The 24,036-nt window shown below is 42.3% G+C and overlaps 1 protein-coding gene across 5 annotated transcripts in view; it reads left to right on the forward strand.

Annotated features, from left to right (window-relative positions):
* Positions 1-24,028, forward strand: part of tbc1d2 (TBC1 domain family, member 2) — a 27,482-nt gene extending 3,454 nt beyond the window's left edge. For 4 of the 5 annotated variants that reach the window (XM_088080681.1, XM_088080683.1, XM_088080684.1 and 1 more), the window contains 16 exons: positions 1,899-3,450; positions 4,645-4,759; positions 10,669-10,789; positions 10,955-11,070; positions 11,647-11,873; positions 12,357-12,626; positions 13,006-13,110; positions 13,597-13,707; positions 13,818-13,990; positions 14,072-14,183; positions 14,828-15,028; positions 15,141-15,328; positions 17,505-17,625; positions 19,276-19,461; positions 20,232-20,353; positions 21,508-24,028. In XM_088080681.1, coding sequence (XP_087936807.1) covers positions 1,903-3,450; positions 4,645-4,759; positions 10,669-10,789; positions 10,955-11,070; positions 11,647-11,873; positions 12,357-12,626; positions 13,006-13,110; positions 13,597-13,707; positions 13,818-13,990; positions 14,072-14,183; positions 14,828-15,028; positions 15,141-15,328; positions 17,505-17,625; positions 19,276-19,461; positions 20,232-20,353; positions 21,508-21,709 — 3,918 coding nt within the window. In that variant the 5' untranslated portion in view covers positions 1,899-1,902 and the 3' untranslated portion in view covers positions 21,710-24,028. Of the gene's footprint in view, positions 1-1,898; positions 3,451-4,644; positions 4,760-10,668; positions 10,790-10,954; positions 11,071-11,646; positions 11,874-12,356; positions 12,627-13,005; positions 13,111-13,596; positions 13,708-13,817; positions 13,991-14,071; positions 14,184-14,827; positions 15,029-15,140; positions 15,329-17,504; positions 17,626-19,275; positions 19,462-20,231; positions 20,354-21,507 lie in introns of those variants that run through there. The other variant, XM_088080685.1, reaches the window with a different exon arrangement.
* Positions 24,029-24,036: the final 8 nt, after the last annotated feature.

The raw sequence follows: 24,036 nt of genomic DNA on the forward strand, positions 1-24,036 counted from the left end.
ACAAGTCCTGTTTTTCTGCTCTGATGGCTGTGGGATCAAAAATGTCAGTTTGAATGGGTTTCAATGGAGCATTTTTGGACCTGAACAGTCTGAATGTAACTATTTAGTTTCCACAGTGTATTTTAGACTTATTGTAGGAGCTGAGCTGCAAATTCACTGATTACACTCAAATACACAATCTGGACTACATTTAGGACACATGCATCAACACACACACAATTATCAGAAAAAATCAAAAGAATAAAAAGCGCGTAAAATGCACCAAACATACTCTAAGGGGTTAAATGTTGGTAGAAAGAATTCAACTGAGTTTTTTTTATTTTTTATTTTAAGCTGGAGCTGTTTCACTAAAAACCCTCAGTACCGGAGTTGATGATATATTATTATATATTATTATAATAATTATAAAATGATTTGATATACTGACAGTTTTAATATGAACACAGCTCTGCAGCTGTGGAGGACTCCAGCTCCTCTTCTTCTTCTGTGACACTCAGACTGCACGTTCAGAGGACATTATTCCACAGTAATGAGACATAATGACAGGAAGTGACTGTAACACCCACACCCTGCTCAACACACACACACACACACACACACACACACACAAAACACACACACACACACACACACACACACACACACACACACACACACACACACACACACACACACACACACACACACACACACACACACACACACACACACACACAAACACACACACACACACACACACACACACACACACACACACACACACACACACACACACACACACACACACACAAACACACACACAAACACACACACACACACACACACACACAAACACACACACACACACACACGCATACACACAAACACACACACACACACACAAACACACACACACACACACACACACGCATACACACACACACACACATCTGTGGACTTCTGAGGACCCTCACTGACCATAAAGCTTTCTGTAAAACCTGGACCTGGACCTGATCCTGACCTGAACCCTAAATCCTCCACCGGACCCTCAAACTGATCTGTGAGGACACGAAGACAAAATGTCCTCACTCAGCTGACTGTTCTCATAATGCAAAATATGAAGTGGAGGACAGTGTGATGAAGAACAGTGTGATGAAGAACAGTGTGATGAAGAACAGTGTGATGAAGAACAGTGTGATGAAGAACAGTGTGATGAAGAACAGTGTATAGATACAGAGGCTCCTCTTTCTGTTAACCCTTTAGAGACTGTTTGGTGCATTTTTCATTCTTCACACCTGATGAGGTCATTTTGACCATATTTGGCATATGGAGGAAATACATGCTATTTCCACTAGGTGACCTGTCACAGTCAATGTAGCTGCTGATCACTGACATATCCCAGACTGTCAGCAGCTACACTCACACACTGACATATCCCAGACTGTCAGCAGCTACACTCACACACTGACATATCCCAGACTGTCAGCAGCTACACTCACACACTGACATATCCCAGACTGTCAGCAGCTACACTCACACACTGACATATCCCAGACTGTCAGCAGCTACACTCACACACTGACATATCCCAGACTGTCAGCAGCTACACTCACACACTGAGGAGGAGGAGACTGAGAATTAATCTTTTGTTTTTTCACCTAAAAACATGGCGGCATCATGACAGTAAACTGGCATTTAAAGGGTTAAAATCCTGAACATTGATAAAATAACTGGTATTTATGGTTACGTCTGATGTTAGTTAAAAGAATAAAGTTTAAAATCATATAATTGATTTGAAAAGCTCTTTTTGTGCTCAGCGGTCTGTGATATTAAAGGGCTCTAAAGGGTTAAATGCTCCTGCGGTCCGTTTCCTCTCTGACGTCCGTTACGTTTCTTCTTCGTCTGTTTTCTTTTTTTAGGAGGATGGATGGAAGCAGCTCGGCAGGAAATCCCAGCGCTGCCTCGTCTCGCCGGCTTCCTGTCTGCGCTGACGACCTCACGCTTCACCCGGCTGATTGGATCTCAGCTTCTGACGAGGACCAGCAGCACACCAGAGACCCCGTCAGTCTGAGACCAGAGACCCGGGAAGACCAGAGTCCTGAACAGGGTCCTGCAGAGACCTCACAGAGTCCTGCAGAGACCTCACAGAGTCCTGAAGAGACCCCACAGAGTCCTGAAGAGACCCCAAAGAGTCCTGAAGAGACCCCAAAGAGCCCTGAGGAGACCTCAAAGAGTCCCGAGAAGACCTCAAAATGTCCTGAAGAGACCCAAAAGAGTCCTGCAGACACCTCAAAGAGTCTTGACAAGACCCAGCAGAGTCCTACAGAGATCTACCAGAGTCCTGAAGAGTCCCAAAACTGTCCTGAGGAGATCCCACAGAGTCCTGCAGATACCCCAAAGTGTCCTGAAGGGACCCACCAAAGTTCTGCAGCCAAAAAACAGAGTCCTGTACAGACACACAAAAATCTTGCAGAGAAACACCAGAGTCCTGGAACAAAACACCAGAGTCTTGCAAAGAGCCACCGAAATCCTCCAGAGACCTACCAGAGTCCTACAGAAACCCGACAGAGTTCTGCAGTGAAAAAACAGAGCCCTGCAAAGAAAAACCAGCATCCCACTGAGAAACGGCAGAGTCCTGCAGAGAAACATCTGAGTTCTCCAACTAAACCAAATCAGCTGAAACCAGATCTTCTACCTGTAGAGCGACAAAAACTAACAGAAAAACAGATAACAAAACACAGTCCTCCTCCAAAAAGTCAACCAGAACCAGATCAGCCTCCTTCAACTAGACCAGGTCCACAAAAACCAAATCCTCCTCACACAGATCAGAAGACACAGCAAGACTTTTTTTGTCCAAAATGTGAACAAAAACCAAATGACTCTCAGAACCACCAAACCCAGGAGAGACCTGAGGAGGACCCTCCTCCTCCCCTGAAGGAGTTACCTGTTTCAACGCCAACCTGCGACAAACAAAACCAGAAGGAGCTTGAGCGCCACGACTCTCAATCCAAAAACCAGCAGAACCACCATGATCCTCCTCCTCCTCACCTGAACTCCCAGCAGGCTCCTCAGTCTGCTCCTCAGGTTCAGCCTTTGATTATTCATCTGCCTGAAGCCAGGACCCAGACTTTGTCCATCCAGACTCTGTCGGTCCAGACTCCGTCGGTCCAGACTCCGCCTCCCACCATGGAGGCATTCAGGGACCAGGTGTGGCCCCGCCCTCTGGTTTCTTCCTCAGGTGAACCCAAACTGTGTGGCTTCCTGCTGAAGCAGGGGGGGCCCCTGAGGGCCTGGAAGCAGCGCTGGTTCACCTACGAGGAGAAGAGGAACCAGCTGTTCTACTACCGCACGCCACAGGACGTGACGCCGCTGGGCCGGGTGGAGCTCTGCAGCGCCACCTTCACCTACCCGCTGAAGGCCGAGAAGGGCACCTTCCACATCAAGACCCCTGAGCGCACCTTTGTACTCAAGGTAGGGGCCACAAAGTCCTGTTAGTCTGTACTCACTGTGAGGAGACGGTCCCAGGGCGTCCTGCTCTGTGATAGAGGTGACGTTAATGAATTTAAAGGTTTTAAATGTAACTGAACATAACAGAAAATCCTTGTTTTTGGTGACCCTGCTCTGACCTCGTTTATACTAAATTAGCTCTGTTTTCTGTTTTTTGGGACCTTGATGCTACCTCACAAACCATTATAATCAAGGATGAGTCATTAACCCTTTAGAGACAGTTAGGTGCATTTTACGCACTTTTTATTCTGCTTCCTGTTGTGATAACTGTGTGTGTGTTGATGCATGTGTCCTAAATGTAGTCCAGATTGTGTATCTGAGTGTAATCAGTGAATTTGCAGCTCAGCTCCTACAATAAGTCTAAAATACACTGTGGAAACTAAATAGTTACATTCAGACTGTTCAGGTCCAAAAATGCTCCATTGAAACCCATTCAAACTGACATTTTTGATCCCACAGCCATCAGAGCAGAAAAACAGGACTTGTATTATTTTAAATATTGTAAATTCATGCGTTCATTTTATTAAGAAGACCTTGTTGTCAGTCCTCATTTGGAGGATTTTGGGAGAAGTTTGTCTTTTAGTCAGACACACCTGAAGTTTTCAGAAAAAAGATCCTGGTTTGAATTAAAATGAAAATGTTTTTCCAGAAAGCATTTGAAACAGAATGAACCAGTTTGAATTATTCACAGTGGTGTTTATGTTGTTTTTATCTTTTCTGGCCAAAAGCAAAGAAAGTGTTGGCAGATTTCCTGTAACCGACTGTGTTAGATGAGCAGATAATATCGACCCATATCAATCGCAGGCCCCTAAATCAAATCCAATCAAAATCATATCGTGGCAGACTTTGTAATATCGGAAAACACCGTGGCGTTGTCCAAAGTATCGATATAATATTGGGTTAGGGTTAGGGTTAGGGTTAGGATAAAACCGATGATTTACACCCCTAATAAATCATATAGCTATAGAAATAAAAAATGTTGTTGCATCAAAATGCATCGATTATTGATTAAAAATGGCATCGTAGACGTATGAATCGGCATCAGATTGTGAGGTAACGAGATTCGCATCTGTCCAAAACAGGCAGTCTAAAATCTGTCCCACTCACCTTTTCTTCACCCCACCTGTGCAGCTCTGATGTGACCTCTGACCTCTGCAGGCTGTGACTCAGGAGCTGATGCTGTACTGGCTGCAGCAGCTGCAGGTGAAGCGCTGGCAGCACCGACAGACGTCCGCCTGTCCGGACCCGACAAACAACAACAACAGCGCTCCAGGTGACGCACAGAGTCTGCTGTGTTGCTTTTTCATCTGCTCTTGTATATTTCGTTTGTGTGAAAGCGGCTGCAGACAGGAAGTCACGAATCACTCAGGCGCAACAGCAAACTATGCAAACTAAGTCAGACTTTTTAAAAGAAATGATCAGGCATGATTTCCTTCTGTTTTTAATATGCATTATTTGATTTGACTCGGCTGTGTGTTTAGGTGCAGCGCCTCTGCAGCTGCAAAAGAAAAGAGAGAAAATGGAAATAATACGGGATATGAATATGATAAGAGGGACATTTTGATATAATATTACATATACATGATAGTAAATGTAAGAATAATACTGAAAGAAGAGTGAAAATAATCAAAATAAGATTTTAAAAAAAGGAAGAAAAATAAACACATTAAATATCTAAAGGAGAATTAATAACCAAGAGAAAAATCTAGGATATGAATATATAAGAAGGGGGATATATTTATATAATATTGAATATACATAATAAAAGTAAATATCTAAAGGAAAAATAAATATATAAAGCTAATTCTGACCAAAAATGTTCAGTTTTACAGTTCAATCCTAATTTTTCTGCCTTGGTTTTTTTAACACAGGAAACAGTTTGTCCTCTCCACAAACTGCCCAGAGTTTCAAGGGTTAAAATCAAATGTCCCAATGTGGACAAACCCAGAATGACTCTTCTCGCACATTTGACACTCGGAGTTTCCTGAAGCGTCCAGCTGTCCACCCTGTCCACCCTGTCCACCCTGTCATCCCCGTCATCCCCTTCGTCCCCGTTGTCCCCGTTGTCCCCGTCCTCCTTGTCCTCCTCGTCCTCCTCTTCCTCCCCGTCCTCCCCGTCTTCCTCGTCCTCCTCATCCTCCCCGTCCTCCTTGTCCTCCTCGTCCTCCTCTTCCTCCCCGTCCTCCCCGTCCTCCCCGTCCTCCTCATGGTCTCGACCCTCTTTTTTGGTCATGCAGGAAGTGGGCGTGTCCCGTGTTAACCCCCCGTTTGACTAATCACAGAGCGTGACTCACTTTTCTCCAGAAACAGATTCTGATTCACAAACTTCGTTTCATATTTCCTGTTAACCCTTTAACGGCCACATCGGCGCCAGTTTTCCGTGTTGCGTTCAGATGCCTTTGACAAACATTTAAACTTCTGAAACCTCCGAAAACTGGTTTGATTTCTTCGAAAATATGTGTGGAAAAAAGCTGATGAGCAACTTGGCAAGAGATTTGTGAATTTGGTGAGATAATATATATGTGTTAAAAGAAAAAGTGAGAAACTGTTCTGTTTGTGTGTTTGTAATATGTTTTCTGTTTGTTTTTTTGGGTTCGACAAAATCATTCATTCATTCATTCATTCATTCATTCATTCATTTTTTCATTCAAATGTCCTGCAAAAAATGAGAAACGGCTGTCGGCTTAGAAAATGAAAATAAGATGGAGGTATTTTTAGATTGACCTCCATCTTCATCTCCTATAAAAACGGGAAACGTCCAGAAAACTACAATTATATATACATATATATTTACTTTTTTTGGTTATTTATTTTTTGGATGCTTTTTTTGTAATTGTTTTTATGTTTTACTAATTTCTTGCAGTTTCAGGTTTGTTCAAGTATCAAAGGGTTAACCAGAGAGAAGAGAGGCAAAGTGTTTCTCAGAAACTCTTATTACAAAACCCAGCTGTCCGTTTTTCCTTATTCTCAGATTGTGGTTATTATTTGTGCACTTCTTCCTCTTTAATCTCTCAGATTAGCGCTCACATTTTGGTGAACTCGTGTGAATTCCTGCAGAGCTTTGAGCCGATCTGATCAGCCACAGTTCCTGCAGACGCCTGCGTGGGTTTTTAACCCTCTGAAATCTGAGCAAACATTTCTGTCAAAAACACGGGGATAGGGCGAAGAGCAGCTTAACAAGAAATGGCCCAAAAACTAGCAGGAAACTGGTAAAAAGTTACGAAAATTACCTGAAAATAAGTGAAAAAAAGTAAACAAACTGAAAATGATCTAAAAAAAAAAGTGATAAAATTATTTTTTTTGTAACATGATTTTAAAATATAATTAAGAGAAATTATAAATACAGTTTTCTGGACATTTCCCTGTTTTTTTTTAAATATCCAATAATCTCTCCCACCTTATTTTCAGAACAATTTCATTTTCATTTCATTTTAGTTGAACCAAAAAAAATAAAAAATAAAAAACAAAAGTACAGTGTCTGAAAAGGAATAGCTAGAAGTCAGACATATATATCCCCAAGAAAATTACCAGAAAATATTTTTAAAAATTAAAAACGAAAAATAGAAAGAAAGAAAATGACCTCAAGAAAGTACTAAAATATATATATATATATTTTCTCTTTCTCTGTAACTTAGTTTTAAATATATAATCAAGAGGATTTTAAATGTAGTTTTCAGGACATTTTTCCCTCTTTTTTAATTTTTGTTTTAATATATAATAATCCCCCTCGGCTAATTTTCAGATCATTTCTTTGCGAGCATTTACTCATTTTTTTTGACAGTTTGTGAGACATTGCTTGTCGAGTTGCTCATTATGTTTTTTAACTGTGTTTCTGAGAGAAAATAAATAATTTTCTCAAGTTTCTGAGTTTTAAGTGCTTGTGAAAGGTGTCTTAAGGCGTCTAAAACTGATAATCTGGAATAATTCACCACGATTTATAGGTCGATCACATGTTTTGTAACCAGCAACTGCAGCTGCTGTCTAATAAATGTACTCGAGTTAATATAGATATTATTTTCTCTGCTGTCAACCAGAAAAAACGTCCATAAATCCATAGAGAAAAGTGTGTGTGTGAGAAATTCAACAATAGAGAGGAACAAAAGCTGCAGTTTAAACGAACCAGCAGCAGATTAACAAACTGCAGCTCTGTGAGGTGAAACAGTGAAAGATTAAAATGTTTTCAAGTGTCAGCTGATCTGCACGTGCTGAGAAACATTTCTAAATGACCATTTTTATCAGCAGTTTTGACACTGAAAGTATAAATCAAAGACTCTTTAATTAATGCTAACTCTCCGTTTCATCTCTAACACGTCTCATCTGTTGTTATTATTCTTTAAATATCATACTATTGATGATATTTGATTCTTTTTTTGTTAGTTTGATCAATTTGATCTTCCTCGTGAAATGTTTTGAATCTGGCTCAACCACGTGGAGGATTTCTCGACTTACTGACAGTTTAAACTGACTATAAAAAAAACGTTTTTACCCTCATCGGTTACATCAGCAGGAAGCTGCACACAGGATGTGATGTCACTCTGAAAACATCAGCTGCAGGCGGCTGAATGAGACAAAACACCGACAAACGAATATAGATATAAACACACACACAGTGACACACACACACACACAGTGACACACACAGTGACACACACAGTGACACACACAGTGACACACACACACACACACACACACACATGACACACACAGTGACACACACACACACACACACACACAGTGCACATACACACACACACACACAGTGACACACACACATACAGTGCACACACACACACACAGTGACACACACACGGTGACACACACAAACACACACAGTGCACATACACACACACACACACAGTGACACACACAAACACACACAGTGCACATACACACACACACACAGTGACACACACACACAGTGACACACACACACACAGTGCACATACACACACACACACAGTGACACACACACATACAGTGCACACACACACACACACACACACAGTGACACACACACGGTGACACACACACACACAGTGCACATACACACACACACAGTGCACATACACACACACAGTGACACACACACGGTGACACACACACACACAGTGACACACACACACACAGACACACACACACACACAGTGACACACACACACACAGTGACACACACACACAGTGACACACACACATACAGTGCACATACACACACACAGTGACACACACACACACACACACACACACACACACACACACACACACACACACACACACACACAGTGACACACACAGTGCACATACACACACAGTGCACACACACACACAGTAACACACACACGGTGACACACACACACACACAGTGACACACACACACACACAGTGACACACACACACACACAGTGCACGTACACAGTGACACACACACATACAGTGCACATACACACACACAGTGACACACACACACAGTGACACACACACACACACACACACACAGTGACACACACAGTGCACATACACACACAGTGCACACACACACACAGTGACACATACACAGTGCACATTGACACACACACAGTGCACATACACACACACAGTGCACACACACACACAGAGTGACACATACACAGTGCACATTGACACACACACAGTGCACACACACACACACAGTGCACACACACACACACAGTGCACATACACACACACAGTGCACACACACACACACAGTGCACATACACAGTTGTCGGTCTCATCATAGATGAGGACGACAGTGAGTACAGAGAACTGACTCAGGACTTTGTGGACCGGTGCCAGCGGAACCGCCTCCACATCAATGCGGGGAAAACCAAAGAGTTGGTGGTGGATTTCCGCAGGTGCAGACGCTCCCCTCTGACACCGGTGAACATCCAGGGAATGGATATTGAGATAGTGGACTCTTACAAGTACCTGGGTGTTCACCTGAACAATAAACTGGCCTGTTCAATCAACACAACGTCACTTTACAAAAAGGGTCAGAGCAGACTATACCTGCTGAGGAGACTCAGGTCCTTTGGAGTGCAGGGAGCACTCCTGAGGACCTTCTTTGACTCTGTAGTGGCATCAGCCATCTACTACGGAGTGGTCTGCTGGAGCAGCAGCATCACGACTGCTGAGAGGAAGAGACTTGACAAACTTATCAAGAAGGCCAGCTCTGTCCTGGGGTGCCCCTTAGACTCAGTGCAGGTGGTGGGAGAAAGGAGGATGACGGCTAAGCTGTCATCCATGCTGGAGAACGACTCCCACCCTATGCATGACACCCTGACTGCAGTGGAAAGCTCCTTCAGTGACAGACTGCCTCACCCCAAGTGTGTGAAGGAGCGTTACCGCAGGTCCTTCCTCCCTGCTGCAGTCAGACTGCACAACCAGCTCTGCTCCCAGTAGACCACACACAACAATAACTGACTCCACCTGTACAGCTTAATGCCACAAGTGCAATTTCACTTTCACTCATGCAACTGTGAACATTCTTTATTTAACTGTTGAGTTGAGTTTAAATACTGTATATATTGTTTGTTTATGTCGTCCTCTGTGCTTATTTCCTTCATCTTCATCCTGCACGTTTTTGTACTTATTTATTTATTAATATAGTTTATTTTGCACAGTTATCTTGCTATTTTGCTATCCCTTTACTGCTGCAATGTTGGAAATTTCCCCACTGTGGGACTAATAAAGGATTATCTTACACACACACACACAGTGCACATACACACACAGTGCACACACACACACACACACACACACAGTGACACACACACAGTGCACATACACACACACACACACACACACAGTGACACACACACAGTGCACATACACACACACACAGTGACACACATACACATACACACAGTGACACTCACACAGTGCACATACACACACAGTGACACACACACAGTGCACATACACACACACACAGTGACACACACACACAGTAAAAGTAATTATAATACTAAAAAAGGAATGAACAATAATTATTTGATATTGAAATAGACATAAATACATTTTGTTTTTTATCATGATGGTAAACCTCAGAAATTAGGGATCCGAGTCTTTAAATATTCATTTAAAATGAAAATAATTCATTCATATAGAAAAGGGTCCAGGTGACATCAGACTCAGATCGGCTGGTTCTGTTTCCTGTTTCTGCAGACGACTTCCTGCCGGTGCTGAAGAGCCCGCTGGGTTTGGTCGGAGAGGAGGCGGCGAACGCGCCGTCACAGCGGGGGCCGCTCGCCAACATGTCGCTCAAACACCCGCTCATCGAGATCCAGTGAGTGACCTCAAGTGCACGTTCTGATCATGAGCAAACTGAGACTACGTTTCCCATGATCCCTGGTGTTTCAGGACCAAACCTGTCATTCCTCTGTGTGTGTGTGTGTGTGTGTGTGTGTGTGTGTGTGTGTGTGCGCGCGCGTGCGTGTGTGTGCGCGTGCAGAAACTCAGTCCACAGTCTGCGTAAGAGGTCGTCTCAGGAGTGGAGTCAGAGCGTGTTTCACGTTGACGCTTCGCCGTTTGTTCCCCTGAACGCCGCAGACACCAGCAGCTCCACAGGTACGGCAGCTTTAAAGGGACAGTTCACCACAAAATCAAAAACGGATTTTTCAAAGTTCATTCGTTCCTGAAAAAAACTGAAAAATTTATTAAATTAAAAAATCCAACAATATTTTGTGTTCTTACAGTTTCTTGCTTCGATAAATGCTGTCATTATTGGTAGTTTTTGAGAACATCCCTTCCAAACCCCCATCCATGTTTTTTTTTTTAAAAAAAAAAAAGACAAAATAATTTCTTCAAAAATTGTCCCAAAAATGTTTTTAAAAATCACTCAAATGTCTTCTTCAAAAATCACCAGAAATTGAAAAAAAATTAGCGAAAAAGTAAAAAAAAAAACATAAGGAGTATTGATTGTTGTTTCAGAGAATTGTAGTCTTTAAATTTTTGCCTTGAAGTCCTGGAAAAGTCCTGGAAAGTTATTGGAACATGTGTGCATGAACCCTGATGTCTCCCCTTCCCTGCAGTGCCGTTTATCAGATAGTTTTGGACATTTCTGTCTCCTCTCCGGTGTTATGGAGTCACACGTTCTTTTTAACTTGATTTGTGTCGTTTTTAACCCCTTCTGTCCCACTTCAGCTCCAGCTCCCGCGACGCCAGTTGAGCCTGCGACCCCGCCCCCTCCCCTCTCATTGGCTGAGCCGGCAGGTCTGGCGTCCCCGACGGAGGGCAGGGAGTCGCCGTCGCTGTTCGACAGACGCCACAGGAAGACGAAGAATCGCAGGTCGTCCACAGTGACGGCCCCTCGGACGGAGACGCTGCAGCAGGAGAAACACATGCTGATGGAGGAGGTCAAGGCGCAGAAGGTGATCAGTCACTCAGTGATCGGATTAATGACGCTTTATTGATCTGATTAGTGATTTTTACCCTGATGTGGCTCATCAGATCTGCTGTTGTGATGTCAGTAATGTCACAAGAATGACATCAATAAGAATTATGATAATAATAGTGGTAGTGGTGGTTATAATAATCATAATAATACCAATAATAATAATAATAATAATAGTATTGTTATTATTATTAACAATAGTAATATTAACAAGAAGAAGAGTTATAACTGATATAATATATAATAGTATTAGTAGTAATAATAACAATAATTGCTTTACAGAGCAATAAAACCGAAAAACATAATAAAGGATACAAATTTACAATAAAAGGGTAAAAAGATGTAAACAAAAGTCACCATTAAAAATAGCAAAAGTGCAGACAAAGGCTGCAAAGATAATGAAAATGAATAAAAAATGAAACTAATCATAAGAGTAATGACGATAATGTGTCGAGTCCAGGAGCTGGTGTGGATCCTCCATAAAGCCCTGGAGGCGGCTCAGCTGGAGAAGAGAACCTGCGCAGAGTTTTTGGCGGAGAAGGGCGAACAGGAGCGTCTAGAGCTGCTGCGGCACCGCGAGCGTCAGGCGGCCGACCTGCGCGGGCGTCTGGAGGAGGCGAAGACGGAGGCGGAGGCCACGAGGAGGAGCCTGGCACAGAGAGACGCTCAGCTGGCCGAGCTGCAGGAGAACATCGGGCTGCTGACGGAGAAGAACAACGCCAAGCAGGAGGTGAGCTCACACCTGAGGACCAACACGCCGCCATCGTCCCACTGAGGACGTTTCGCTGGCTGTGGTTACCCGCTGAGTCATACGCCACTGTGACTCACACGGGTCATGTGAACAGTATGTTACATTTCCGTGTTCCTAATGAAATTTATTCACTTCTGAAGATGTGCTGGATCCACCGGTATTATTGAGGCAACATTTTTATAGATTTATTTCTTTATTTTGCAGTTTGCGTGACATTTCTTCTTTCCCTCTCGTGTTTTCAAAAGAAATCAAACCAACTTTCTAAAACGCACGCGAAAGCTGCCTGAAGGAAACTCAGTGTGGATCCAGGTGTGAAAGGGTTAATGCCTGTTACTCACTGAATGCTGTTTCCTGTCAGGTGATCATAAAGCTGTCGGATCAGGTGACCTCCTGCATGTCGTCCAGCGGCGGCTCAGACTCTCAGACCTTCAGGCAGCTTCAGCAGGAGATCGAGAACCTCAAGGTGAAGCAGGACGCGTTCTCCTGTCAGGGCATCGAACCTGTGACGCATCCAGTTTTTATTCACTTTGGCATCATTGAAAACGTTTGTAGTCCATACACAAACAGAAATGATGAGGATATAAAAGGATCCACAGGCAGACAGAAGAAAAGATAACAAAAACAAAAACACACTTCTGAATGAAAATGGAAAATTAAATAAGAAATTTAATAAATTGGGGAAATTATACACAAAGTGGAAAATAGTGCGTAAAATAATAAGCAGAAAAATATGAACATTTCTAAATTGATAGAATGGAAAATTAAATGGGAAATTAAATAAACAGGCGACATTATACACAAAGTGGAAAATAATCAATAGATAAATAAGCAGAACAATATGAGAATGAATGAATTGATGAGTAAAATGAGGAGAATGACAAATCTTCATTTATTTATTTTTGTGGCTTTCAGTCCTCCATGATTTCAAACGGTCTCTGTGTCTCTGCAGGACGACATCGAGGCCTACAAGATCCAGAACAAGTTCCTGAACTCTGAGATCTACCAGCTGACCAAACTGTGGAGGACCAGTTCAGAGCAGGAGAAGAGCCTGATGGTGAAGGTGGGTCTCACTGGGAGCACTGGGAGCACTGGGAGCACTGGGAGCACTGGGAGTACTGGGGCCCGCTTCCATCACTCTAACTCTGCTTCCTGTCCTCTGATTGGCTGCAGTGCGCCTACCTGGAGGCCACTAACTGCCAGGTGGAGAGCCGCTACCTGGGCGTCCTGCGGCAGCTGCAGGAGACTAAATCTCTGGATCCGGTTCAGCGGGCGGCCGTGCAGAAGATGATCGAGGACGCTCTGAAGGGGGAGCTGAAGAGCATCCTCAAGCTCAGCGTGGCCAGGTAAACCAGGACGATCTGTGCACCTGGAGGACGGAGTGACAGGGACACCCGGTCCAATGATTGTGTCCTTTGTGTCCTCAGAGACCACGACGAGTACGGATTCAAAATCATCCCCGACTACGAGGTGGAGGACATGAAGCTGCTGGCAAAGATTCAGGCGCTTGAGATCCGCTCGCACAACCTGCTGCACCAGGTCTGAACCCCCACCTGCACACCTGTGGACCTGTTCACCTTTAGACCTGTAGACCTGCACACCTGTGGACCTGTTCACCTTTAGACCTGTAGACCTGCACACCTGTAGACCTGTTCACCTGTAGACTTGTAGACCTGCACACCTGTAGACCTGCACACCTGTATACCTGTAGACCTGCACACCTGTAGACCTGTTCACCTGTAGACCTGTAGACTTGTAGACCTGCACACCTGTATACCTGTAGACCTGCACACCTGTAGACCTGTTCACCTGTAGACCTGTAGACTTGTAGACCTGCACACCTGTATACCTGTAGACCTGCACACCTGTAGACCTGTTCACCTGTAGACCTGTAGACTTGTAGACCTGCACACCTGTATACCTGTAGACCTGCACACCTGTAGACCTGTTCACCTGTAGACCTGTAGACTTGTAGACCTGCACACCTGTATACCTGTAGACCTGCACACCTGTATACCTGTTCACCTTTACATCTGTAAACTTGCACACCTGTAGAACCTGCACACCTTAACATCTGTTGACCTGTAGACCTACACACCTTTAGAACCTGCTCATCTGTAGACCTAGAGACCTGTGCACCTGTGGACCTGTATTTAAGTCCGTCTCTGGGTGTCCCTCTGCAGGAGAGTGGAGAGCGTCCCCTGTTGAGTCGCTGGGCTCAGTACCTCGCCGGCAGGTTGGACGATGATCTCTGTCCCTCACCAGAGCTCAAGTTTCTGATGCGAAGCGGCGTCCCCCAGGAGTACCGCCAGCGGGTGTGGCGTTGGGTGGTCCGAGCCAGAACCAGGACCATCAGAGAACGCCACCCACAGCGCTACCAGCAGGTACGTCCGCCTGTCCACACCTGTCCATATCTGTCTAGACCTGATCTACACCTGTCCATATCTGTCCACACCTGTCCACTGTGTCTCAGTAATCCAGCTGTTGTGTCTCCAGCTGTGTGAGAAGAGTCGAATGTCTCCTCATTCGGCCTCCAGACAGATCCAGCTGGACCTCCACCGCACCCTGACAACCAATCAGCACTTCTCCTCTCCCTCTAGCCCCGCCCTCCAGCAGCTGCGCCGCATCCTATTGGCTTTCTCCTGGCAGAACCCGGCCATTGGCTACTGTCAGGGACTCAACAGGTACACACACACACACACACACACACACACACACACACAAGATATTGTCCAAAATGTCCTGATTTTGTTTCTGTGATATTAACCCCTTAGTGCTCGCTTTGAGATTAAACACACTCGTGTCTCTCTGCACACAAAATACACTTTTCAAAATCAAGCTTCAAAAATATTACACTTTATTTTATTTTCTACTTTCCTTGAGTTAATTTTCATAACTCAAGGAAGAATATCAAATATTCATTAGTTTTCATAATTTTAACCCTTTAAATGCCAGGTCAACAAAAAAAAAAAACACACAAAAAAATGAATTATTTTCAGTTTTGGTAGATTTTCTTTATTTTATTTTATATCACAGTCTGGATTATGACAATCATTTGCAGCAAAATTGATTTTTCATACATTATTATCATACATTATTATCATACATTATTATCACACTGCTCTGCACACAAAAGGTGCTTTTCAAAATCTGGCTGTAATAACAAAAATATTATATATTAATATGATTTTCTACTTTCTGTGAGATATTTTTAACAAACATCAGTCCTAAATATGAATTGAATATGAATATGAATATTAAATATTCATTGGTTTTCAGAATTTTTAACCCTTTAAATGCCAGGTTTTTTTCACGATGCCTCTATGTTTTTAGATGAGAAACCCCCCCCCCGCAAATAATACATTATTATATTTTCAGTATCCACCCAGCGTGCTCAGTGTGTGAGTGTAGCTGCTGACAGTCTGGGATATGTCAGTGTGTGAGTGTAGCTGCCGACAGTCTGGGATATGTCAGTGATCAGCAGCTACATTGACTGTGACAGGTCACCTAGTGGAAATAGCATGTATTTCCTCCAGATGCCAAATATGGTCAAAATGACCTCATCAGGTGGAAAATAGTCAAAATGACAAATTCAGAGTCAAAAGCCCAGAATGACACCCAGAAATAATACAAGTCCTGTTTTTCTGCTCTGATGGCTGTGGGATCAAAAATGTCAGTTTGAATGGGTTTCAATGGAGCATTTTTGGACCTGAACAGTCTGAATGTAACTATTTAGTTTCCACAGTGTATTTTAGACTTATTGTAGGAGCTGAGCTGCAAATTCACTGATTACACACAAATACACAATCTGGACTACATTTAGGACACATGCATCAACACACACACAGTTATCACAACAGGAAGAAGAAAAGAGACTAAAATGAGCCAAAACAGTCCCTGAAGGGTTAATAACAAACAGGCCTAAAGGGTTAATAACAAACAGGCCTAAAGGGTTAATAACAAACAGGCCTAAAGGGTTAATAACAAACAGTCCTAAAGGGTTAATAACAAACAGGCCTAAAGGGTTAGAAACAAACAGGCCTAAAGGGTTAATAACAAACAGGCCTAAAGGGTTAATAACAAACAGGCCTAAAGGGTTAATAACAAACAGGCCTAAAGGGTTAATAACAAACAGTCCTAAAGGGTTAATAACAAACAGGCCTAAAGGGTTAATAACAAACAGGCCTAAAGGGTTAATAACAAACAGGCCTAAAGGGTTAGAAACAAACAGGCCTAAAGGGTTAGAAACAAACAGGCCTAAAGGGTTAATAACAAACAGGCCTAAAGGGTTAATAACAAACAGGCCTAAAGGGTTAATAACAAACAGTCCTAAAGGGTTAATAACAAACAGGCCTAAAGGGTTAGAAACAAACAGGCCTAAAGGGTTAATAACAAACAGGCCTAAAGGGTTAATAACAAACAGGCCTAAAGGGTTAATAACAAACAGGCCTAAAGGGTTAGAAACAAACAGGCCTAAAGGGTTAATAACAAACAGGCCTAAAGGGTTAATAACAAACAGGCCTAAAGGGTTAATAACAAACAGGCCTAAAGGGTTAGAAACAAACAGGCCTAAAGGGTTAATAACAAACAGTCCTAAAGGGTTAATAACAAACAGGCCTAAAGGGTTAATAACAAACAGGCCTAAAGGGTTAATAACAAACAGGCCTAAAGGGTTAGAAACAAACAGGCCTAAAGGGTTAATAACAAACAGGCCTAAAGGGTTAATAACAAACAGTCCCTGAAGGGTTAATAACAAACAGGCCTAAAGGGTTAATAACAAACAGTCCTAAAGGGTTGAACTGCTGCACACTGTCTGTGTCATGTGACGTGTCATGTGACGTGTCATGTGACGTGTCTCAGGGTGGCGGCCATCGCCCTGCTGGTCCTTCAGAGTGAAGAGGACGCCTTCTGGTGTCTGGTGGCGGTGGTGGAGGCCGTCATGCCTCAGGACTACTACACCACCAACCTGGTGGCCTCTCAGGTCAGGACACGTTTAGATAGTCCTTCTCTTTGTGTGTGTGTGTGTGTGTGTGTGTGTGTGTGTGTGTGTGTGTGTGTGTGTGTGTGTGTGTGTGTGTGTGTGTGTGTGTGTGTGTGTGTGTGGCACAAACGTCCAGTCTGATTACACTTTAACCTTTGACCTCGTAATCACAAACTGCTGTTTTATGCCAGTAAAAACAGAACCAGAGATCAATGTTATTGATTGATGAGTGTTATTGACTGATCAGTGTTATTGGTTGATGAGTGTTATTGACTGATCAGTGTTATTGGTTGATGAGTGTTATTGACTGGTCAGTGTTATTGGTTGATCAGTGTTTTTGGTTGATCAGTGGTTTTGGTTGATCGGTGTTATTGATTGATGAGTGTTATTGACTGATCAGTGTTATTGATTGATGAGTGTTATTGACTGATCAGTGTTATCGGTTGATCAGTGTTATTGATTGATCAGTGTTATTGGTTGATCAGTGTTATTGACTGATCAGTGTTATTGATTGATGAGTGTTATTGACTGATCAGTGTTATTGATTGATGAGTGTTATTGGTTGATCAGTATTATTGACTGATCAGTGTTATTGGTTGATCAGTGTTATTGGTTGATCAGTGTTATTGACTGATCAGTGTTATTGATTGATGAGTGTTATTGGTTGATGAGTGTTATTGATTGATCAGTGTTATTGACTGATCAGTGTTATTGGTTGATCAGTGTTATTGACTGATCAGTGTTATTGACTGATCAGTGTTATTGATTGATGAGTGTTATTGGTTGATCAGTGTTATTGACTGATCAGTGTTATTGGTTGATGAGTGTTATTGGTTGATGAGTGTTATTGGTTGATGAGTGTTATTGGTTGATCAGTGTTATTGGTTGATCAGTGTTATTGGTTGATCAGTGTTATTGGTTGATCAGTGTTATTGACTGATCAGTGTTATTGGTTGATCAGTGTTATTGACTGATCAGTGTTATTGGTTGATCAGTGTTATTGGTTGATCAGTGTTATTGACTGATCAGTGTTATTGGTTGATCAGTGTTATTGGTTGATGAGTGTTATTGGTTGATCAGTGTTATTGACTGATCAGTGTTATTGGTTGATCAGTGTTATTGACTGATCAGTGTTATTGGTTGATCAGTGTTATTGACTGATCAGTGTTATTGATTGATGAGTGTTATTGGTTGATCAGTGTTATTGACTGATCAGTGTTATTGGTTGATCAGTGTTATTGGTTGATCAGTGTTATTGGTTGATGAGTGTTATTGACTGATCAGTGTTATTGGTTGATGAGTGTTATTGGTTGATGAATGTTATTGATTGATCAGTGTTATTGGTTGATCAGTGTTATTGGTTGATCAGTGTTATTGACTGATCAGTGTTATTGGTTGATCAGTGTTATTGACTGATCAGTGTTATTGGTTGATCAGTGTTATTGACTGATCAGTGTTATTGGTTGATCAGTGTTATTGGTTGATCAGTGTTATTGACTGATCAGTGTTATTGGTTGATCAGTGTTATTGGTTGATGAGTGTTATTGGTTGATCAGTGTTATTGGTTGATCGGTGTTATTGACTGATCAGTGTTATTGACTGATCAGTGTTATTGACTGATCAGTGTTATTGACGACACTGTGTGTTCAGGCGGACCAGCGCGTGCTGAAGGACTTCCTGGCGGAGAAGCTCCCCAGACTGGCGGCTCACTTTGAGGCGTACAGCATCGACGTGTCTCTCATCACCTTCAACTGGTTCCTGGTGATTTTTGTGGAGAGTCTGCCCAGTGACATTCTGCTGCCGCTGTGGGACGCCTTCCTGTACGAGGGCACCAAGGTACCCAACACCAAAAACACCAAAACACGCCACCGCTGTAATACATTTTAAAACAAACACACAGCCCTGAAAACATATTTCCAAAAATGTCCTCACTTTGCATCAACGTCCAAACTTTTAATTACGCCCCCACTTTTATAATGTCCTCATTTTGCATTAATATCAATAATATATAGTAAAAAGGCATCGTTATAAACACATTAAACATTATAAATGTCCACAGTTTGCACACGTGTCCCTGCTTCACATCATTGTCCTCCTTTTGCATTTATTTTCTCACTTTGCATGAATATCAACACTATGTTGTAAAATGACTTTAGGAGTCATTAGTATTTGTTTTACTCTGGTGGTTAAATGTTCTTTAATATTAAATTTTATCTCCTTCAGTTATTGTACTTATACTTGTACTTATATTTCCTGTTAACTCCAGTTTACAAAAAGAAAAAAATGTTGACTTTATAGAAAAATATCATCAAGTATTCGTTTTGCTGAGGTGGAGCTATTTTAACTGCTTTTTCTGAGCGTAATTTCAAACAGTGACTTCTGTCTCACATTGAGTCTTAAAAACTTTATTTTCTGAAAAGATCTAAATGAAATCAAAACATCTGAATCAGTTTTTATTTATATCAGTTTCAACAACCAACATTGTTTCAATATATGTCGTCTTATGTTAAAAGAAGAAATAAAGTGCAGCAGTAGAAGACAGAAAAATGATGTTGTATATTGAAACTGGAGTCCCTGAGAAATCACCTGTGTGCTTGGTGCTGCAGGTGATCTTCAGGTACGCTCTCGCTCTCTTCAAATACAAAGAGGACGACATCCTGAAGATCCACGACAGCGTGGAGATGTACCAGTACCTGCGCTTCTTCACCAAGACCATCTCCGACGGCAGGTAAAACCACCTGACCTCGGCCCACGCGTCATGATGTGGGATTATTTCCACAGGTGTTTTTATTCATTTATCGTCAGTGTTGCGATGCTGCCACCTGCTGGAGCTCAGCCTCACCTGAGAATCTTCATGATTTAAGATTTCTTCAGTATTAAACTAATCCAGTGATGTTTGTGGGAGAAAAATATCCGTCAGCACTCTCAAAACCGACTCTTTAATCTGATTTCTTTCTGCTTTGAGTAAACGTAAATTTGCAGCATTAATCGTTTGAAACCTGCATCAGCATCACTTTTCTCGTGCTGCGTTCAGACACAGACACAAGTATTTAAATCTCCTAATCAGGAATATCAAATATTCATTAATTAAATTTGTCTTGTCTTTGTTTTTGTCATGATGCCACTTTGTTTTTAAATGCAAAAACCCTCAGAAAAGCCCTCCTCCTCACAGGCCACTAAGAATAAATTAAAAATGATAAAAATAATAACAATAATATACAGGGATGTGAGTATATAAAAAACTGAATTACCATTTAACATTTTTTGATAAAACTATTATTATTATTATGTCAGGCATTTTTTTCTTTGCTTTTTGGTAATTTACAGATAATTTCTTGGACTTTTTAAAAATAATTTAATGCTAATTTTATGGGCATTTCTTCTTATTTGGCTCATCGGCTTCTTCTCCTGTTTTAGAAACATTTCATGCTTCCAGTTGTGGTGAACTGCGTTTGTGTCGTTACTGAACATCTTTCGAATGTCACACAAAACAAGACATTTGATGTTACATTTTACTTTCGGAATTTTTTATTGGCTTTGTAAAAGCCTTTTTTCTGATATTTGTGATGGACTACATTTAGGACACATGCATGAACACACACACAATTCTCACAGCATGAAGGAGGACAAGAGACTAAAATGAGACAAACAGTCACTAAGGGGTTAATTGTGAATATTATAGATTCAGTGGCATTATCTGCCGCTCGGCCTGTTTGTCATCAAGTCATAAAAGAGCTGAAGTTGTGGCATCAGGAGACATTTTTCTTCTCTGGTTCTGTGAAGTTGATGAGGTTTAGTGCAGATCTCAGACTCTGCAGATATTTACGGTCTTTTTCTTGTCACGTTAATAAATCTGTTCAATGTTTTTGTTTGCTTATGCAGGAGGCTGACCGGCATCGCCTTCAACGACATGAACCCGTTCCCCGGCCGCCTGCTGAGGAACCGGCGAGTGTTTCACCTGGAGCGCCTGCAGGGGGAGCTGCGGGAGCTGGAGGAGCAGCAGAGGGAGTTTGTCACGGAGAGCGCCGAGCGGAAAGACAAGGAACTGGACACCATGGTCAGCGAGGACGACGAGGACCTCTGATCACTCTGACCGGGCTGTTTTTATTTCTGTCCGCTGACGGTCGACACACGGCTGCTCCTGCGATAAGTACCTGAAGATGCTGCACGGCTCAGCATCGTCACGTCTGAACGCTAGTTTGAGTTACAGTTTAACTGGTATTAGCTTTGGATCGTTGTTAACCGACGCAAACACCTGAATGAATACAAACACTGTCGCTCAAACAGATCATCACTCCTTCACTGTCACTGACGTACTTCCATCAGCTGCTGCCTCCATCGGCTGCTGCCTCCATCAGCTGCTTCTCTGCTGCTCAGCTGCTGCCTCCATCAGCTGCTGCCTCCATCAGCTGCTGGAGACAATATTCAGATATAGTCGACATTTACACTCAGTTTGATGTTTCAGGTGGTAAAAATATCTTTCACTGCATCCACAGCAGGAAATCACCTAGCTTCAGAATAAATGTAATAATATATATGTAATATATATAATATGAATATAAAATACAACCTTTTCAAGTTGTATGTCCCTAACTTCAGCCAAAATTAGTCAGTTTAGTCTCTCCTCAGTGCATACTTAATAAAAATCCTGACCAGTTTTACAGCAGCCCTTCACCCCTGATAAATAACAAACAGTCCCTATCTCTAACCACCGAGGGAGGCCGGCGCGGTGACCAGGAGCACGCGCAGAACACCGAGTCCAGTTAAAGTCGGACTGAGGTGTTAAATGAAGAAGGAAATCGATTTTTAATCGAATTATCTGGGTGTGTTAGTCTGTTTTCAGAGGCACTAACATGCATTTAAAAAGTCCAGTTTTAGTCACAGCGACACAATAACGCCACTTTCTCTAACATCGTGTAAACCTACGGAGTGACGAAGTTTAAATATGATTATGAATATGCTATGTAGTAACACTACTGACACAGTTAGACTACTGACGCAGTTACACTACTGACACAGTTACACTACTGACACAGTTACACTACTGACGCAGTTACACTACTGACACAGTTACACTACTGACACAGTTACACTACTGACACAGTTACACTACTGACACAGACACAGTTACACTACTGACACAGTTACACTACTGACGCAGTTACACTACTGACACAGTTAGACTACTGACACAGTTACACTACTGACGCAGTTACACTACTGACACAGTTACACTACTGACACAGTTACACTACTGACACAGTTACACTACTGACACAGTTACACTACTGACACAGTTACACTACTGACACAGTTAGACGACTGACACAGTTAGACGACTGACACAGTTAGACTACTGACACAGTTACACTACTGACGCAGTTACACTACTGACACAGTTAGACGACTGACACAGTTAGACTACTGACACAGTTACACTACTGACGCAGTTACACTACTGACACAGACACAGTTACACTACTGACACAGTTAGACTACTGACACAGTTACACTACTGACACAGTTACACTACTGACACAGTTACACTACTGACACAGTTAGACTACTGACACAGTTACACTACTGACACAGTTACACTACTGACGCAGACACAGTTACACTACTGACACAGTTAGACGACTGACACAGTTACACTACTGACGCAGTTAGACGACTGACACAGTTACACTACTGACGCAGTTACACTACTGACACAGTTAGACGACTGACACAGTTACACTACTGACGCAGTTACACTACTGACACAGTTACACTACTGACACAGTTACACTACTGACACAGTTACACTACTGACACAGTTACACTACTGACACAGTTAGACTACCGACGCAGTTACACTACTGACGCCATTTTGTGATGCACAGATGAACAAACAAATAACCCGAAGGTTATTTTTTAAACCTTTGGGTTCTCTGTTCGGTCTTAACGCCTCTAAATCATCGTCTTCGCCTATAGCGATTTTTTGACGTCTGAAATGATTTCTCTTCAGTCTGAAGCCGCTGTTAGCTCTGTGCTAACCGTCTCATTGTTTAGTCTCATCTGACCTCCTGTTGGCGATAAAAACTTAAATTCAACCCATAACTAGCTAACAATATTGTTATAAACAGGAGGTGGCAGTTTTAGCTAAATAGAAAGAACCAAGTAAATAAACGCTGATGCTGAAATAATAACATGCTTTATTTTCATGTAACTAAAACTTCAAAAGAAGCCAAAAAAGCTGAGTGGCTGTAACTCAGTAAGTGTCTAATAAGACTGACAGTAATAATTGTGGGTCTTTTATTAAGTAAAGCACTGTAAGTGCACTGCTGGTTGATTTTTGTGTTCTTGTTGTTTAAATCTTTTATTTTTTTGACTGCTGAAATTAAAAGCACACACTTGTTAACTTGTGGA

The sequence above is a fragment of the Plectropomus leopardus genome, chromosome 8, assembly GCF_026936395.1.
Source record: "Plectropomus leopardus strain MGB_pleo_1.0 chromosome 8, ASM2693639v1, whole genome shotgun sequence".
In the NCBI taxonomy this organism is placed as follows: domain Eukaryota; kingdom Metazoa; phylum Chordata; class Actinopteri; order Perciformes; family Serranidae; genus Plectropomus; species Plectropomus leopardus.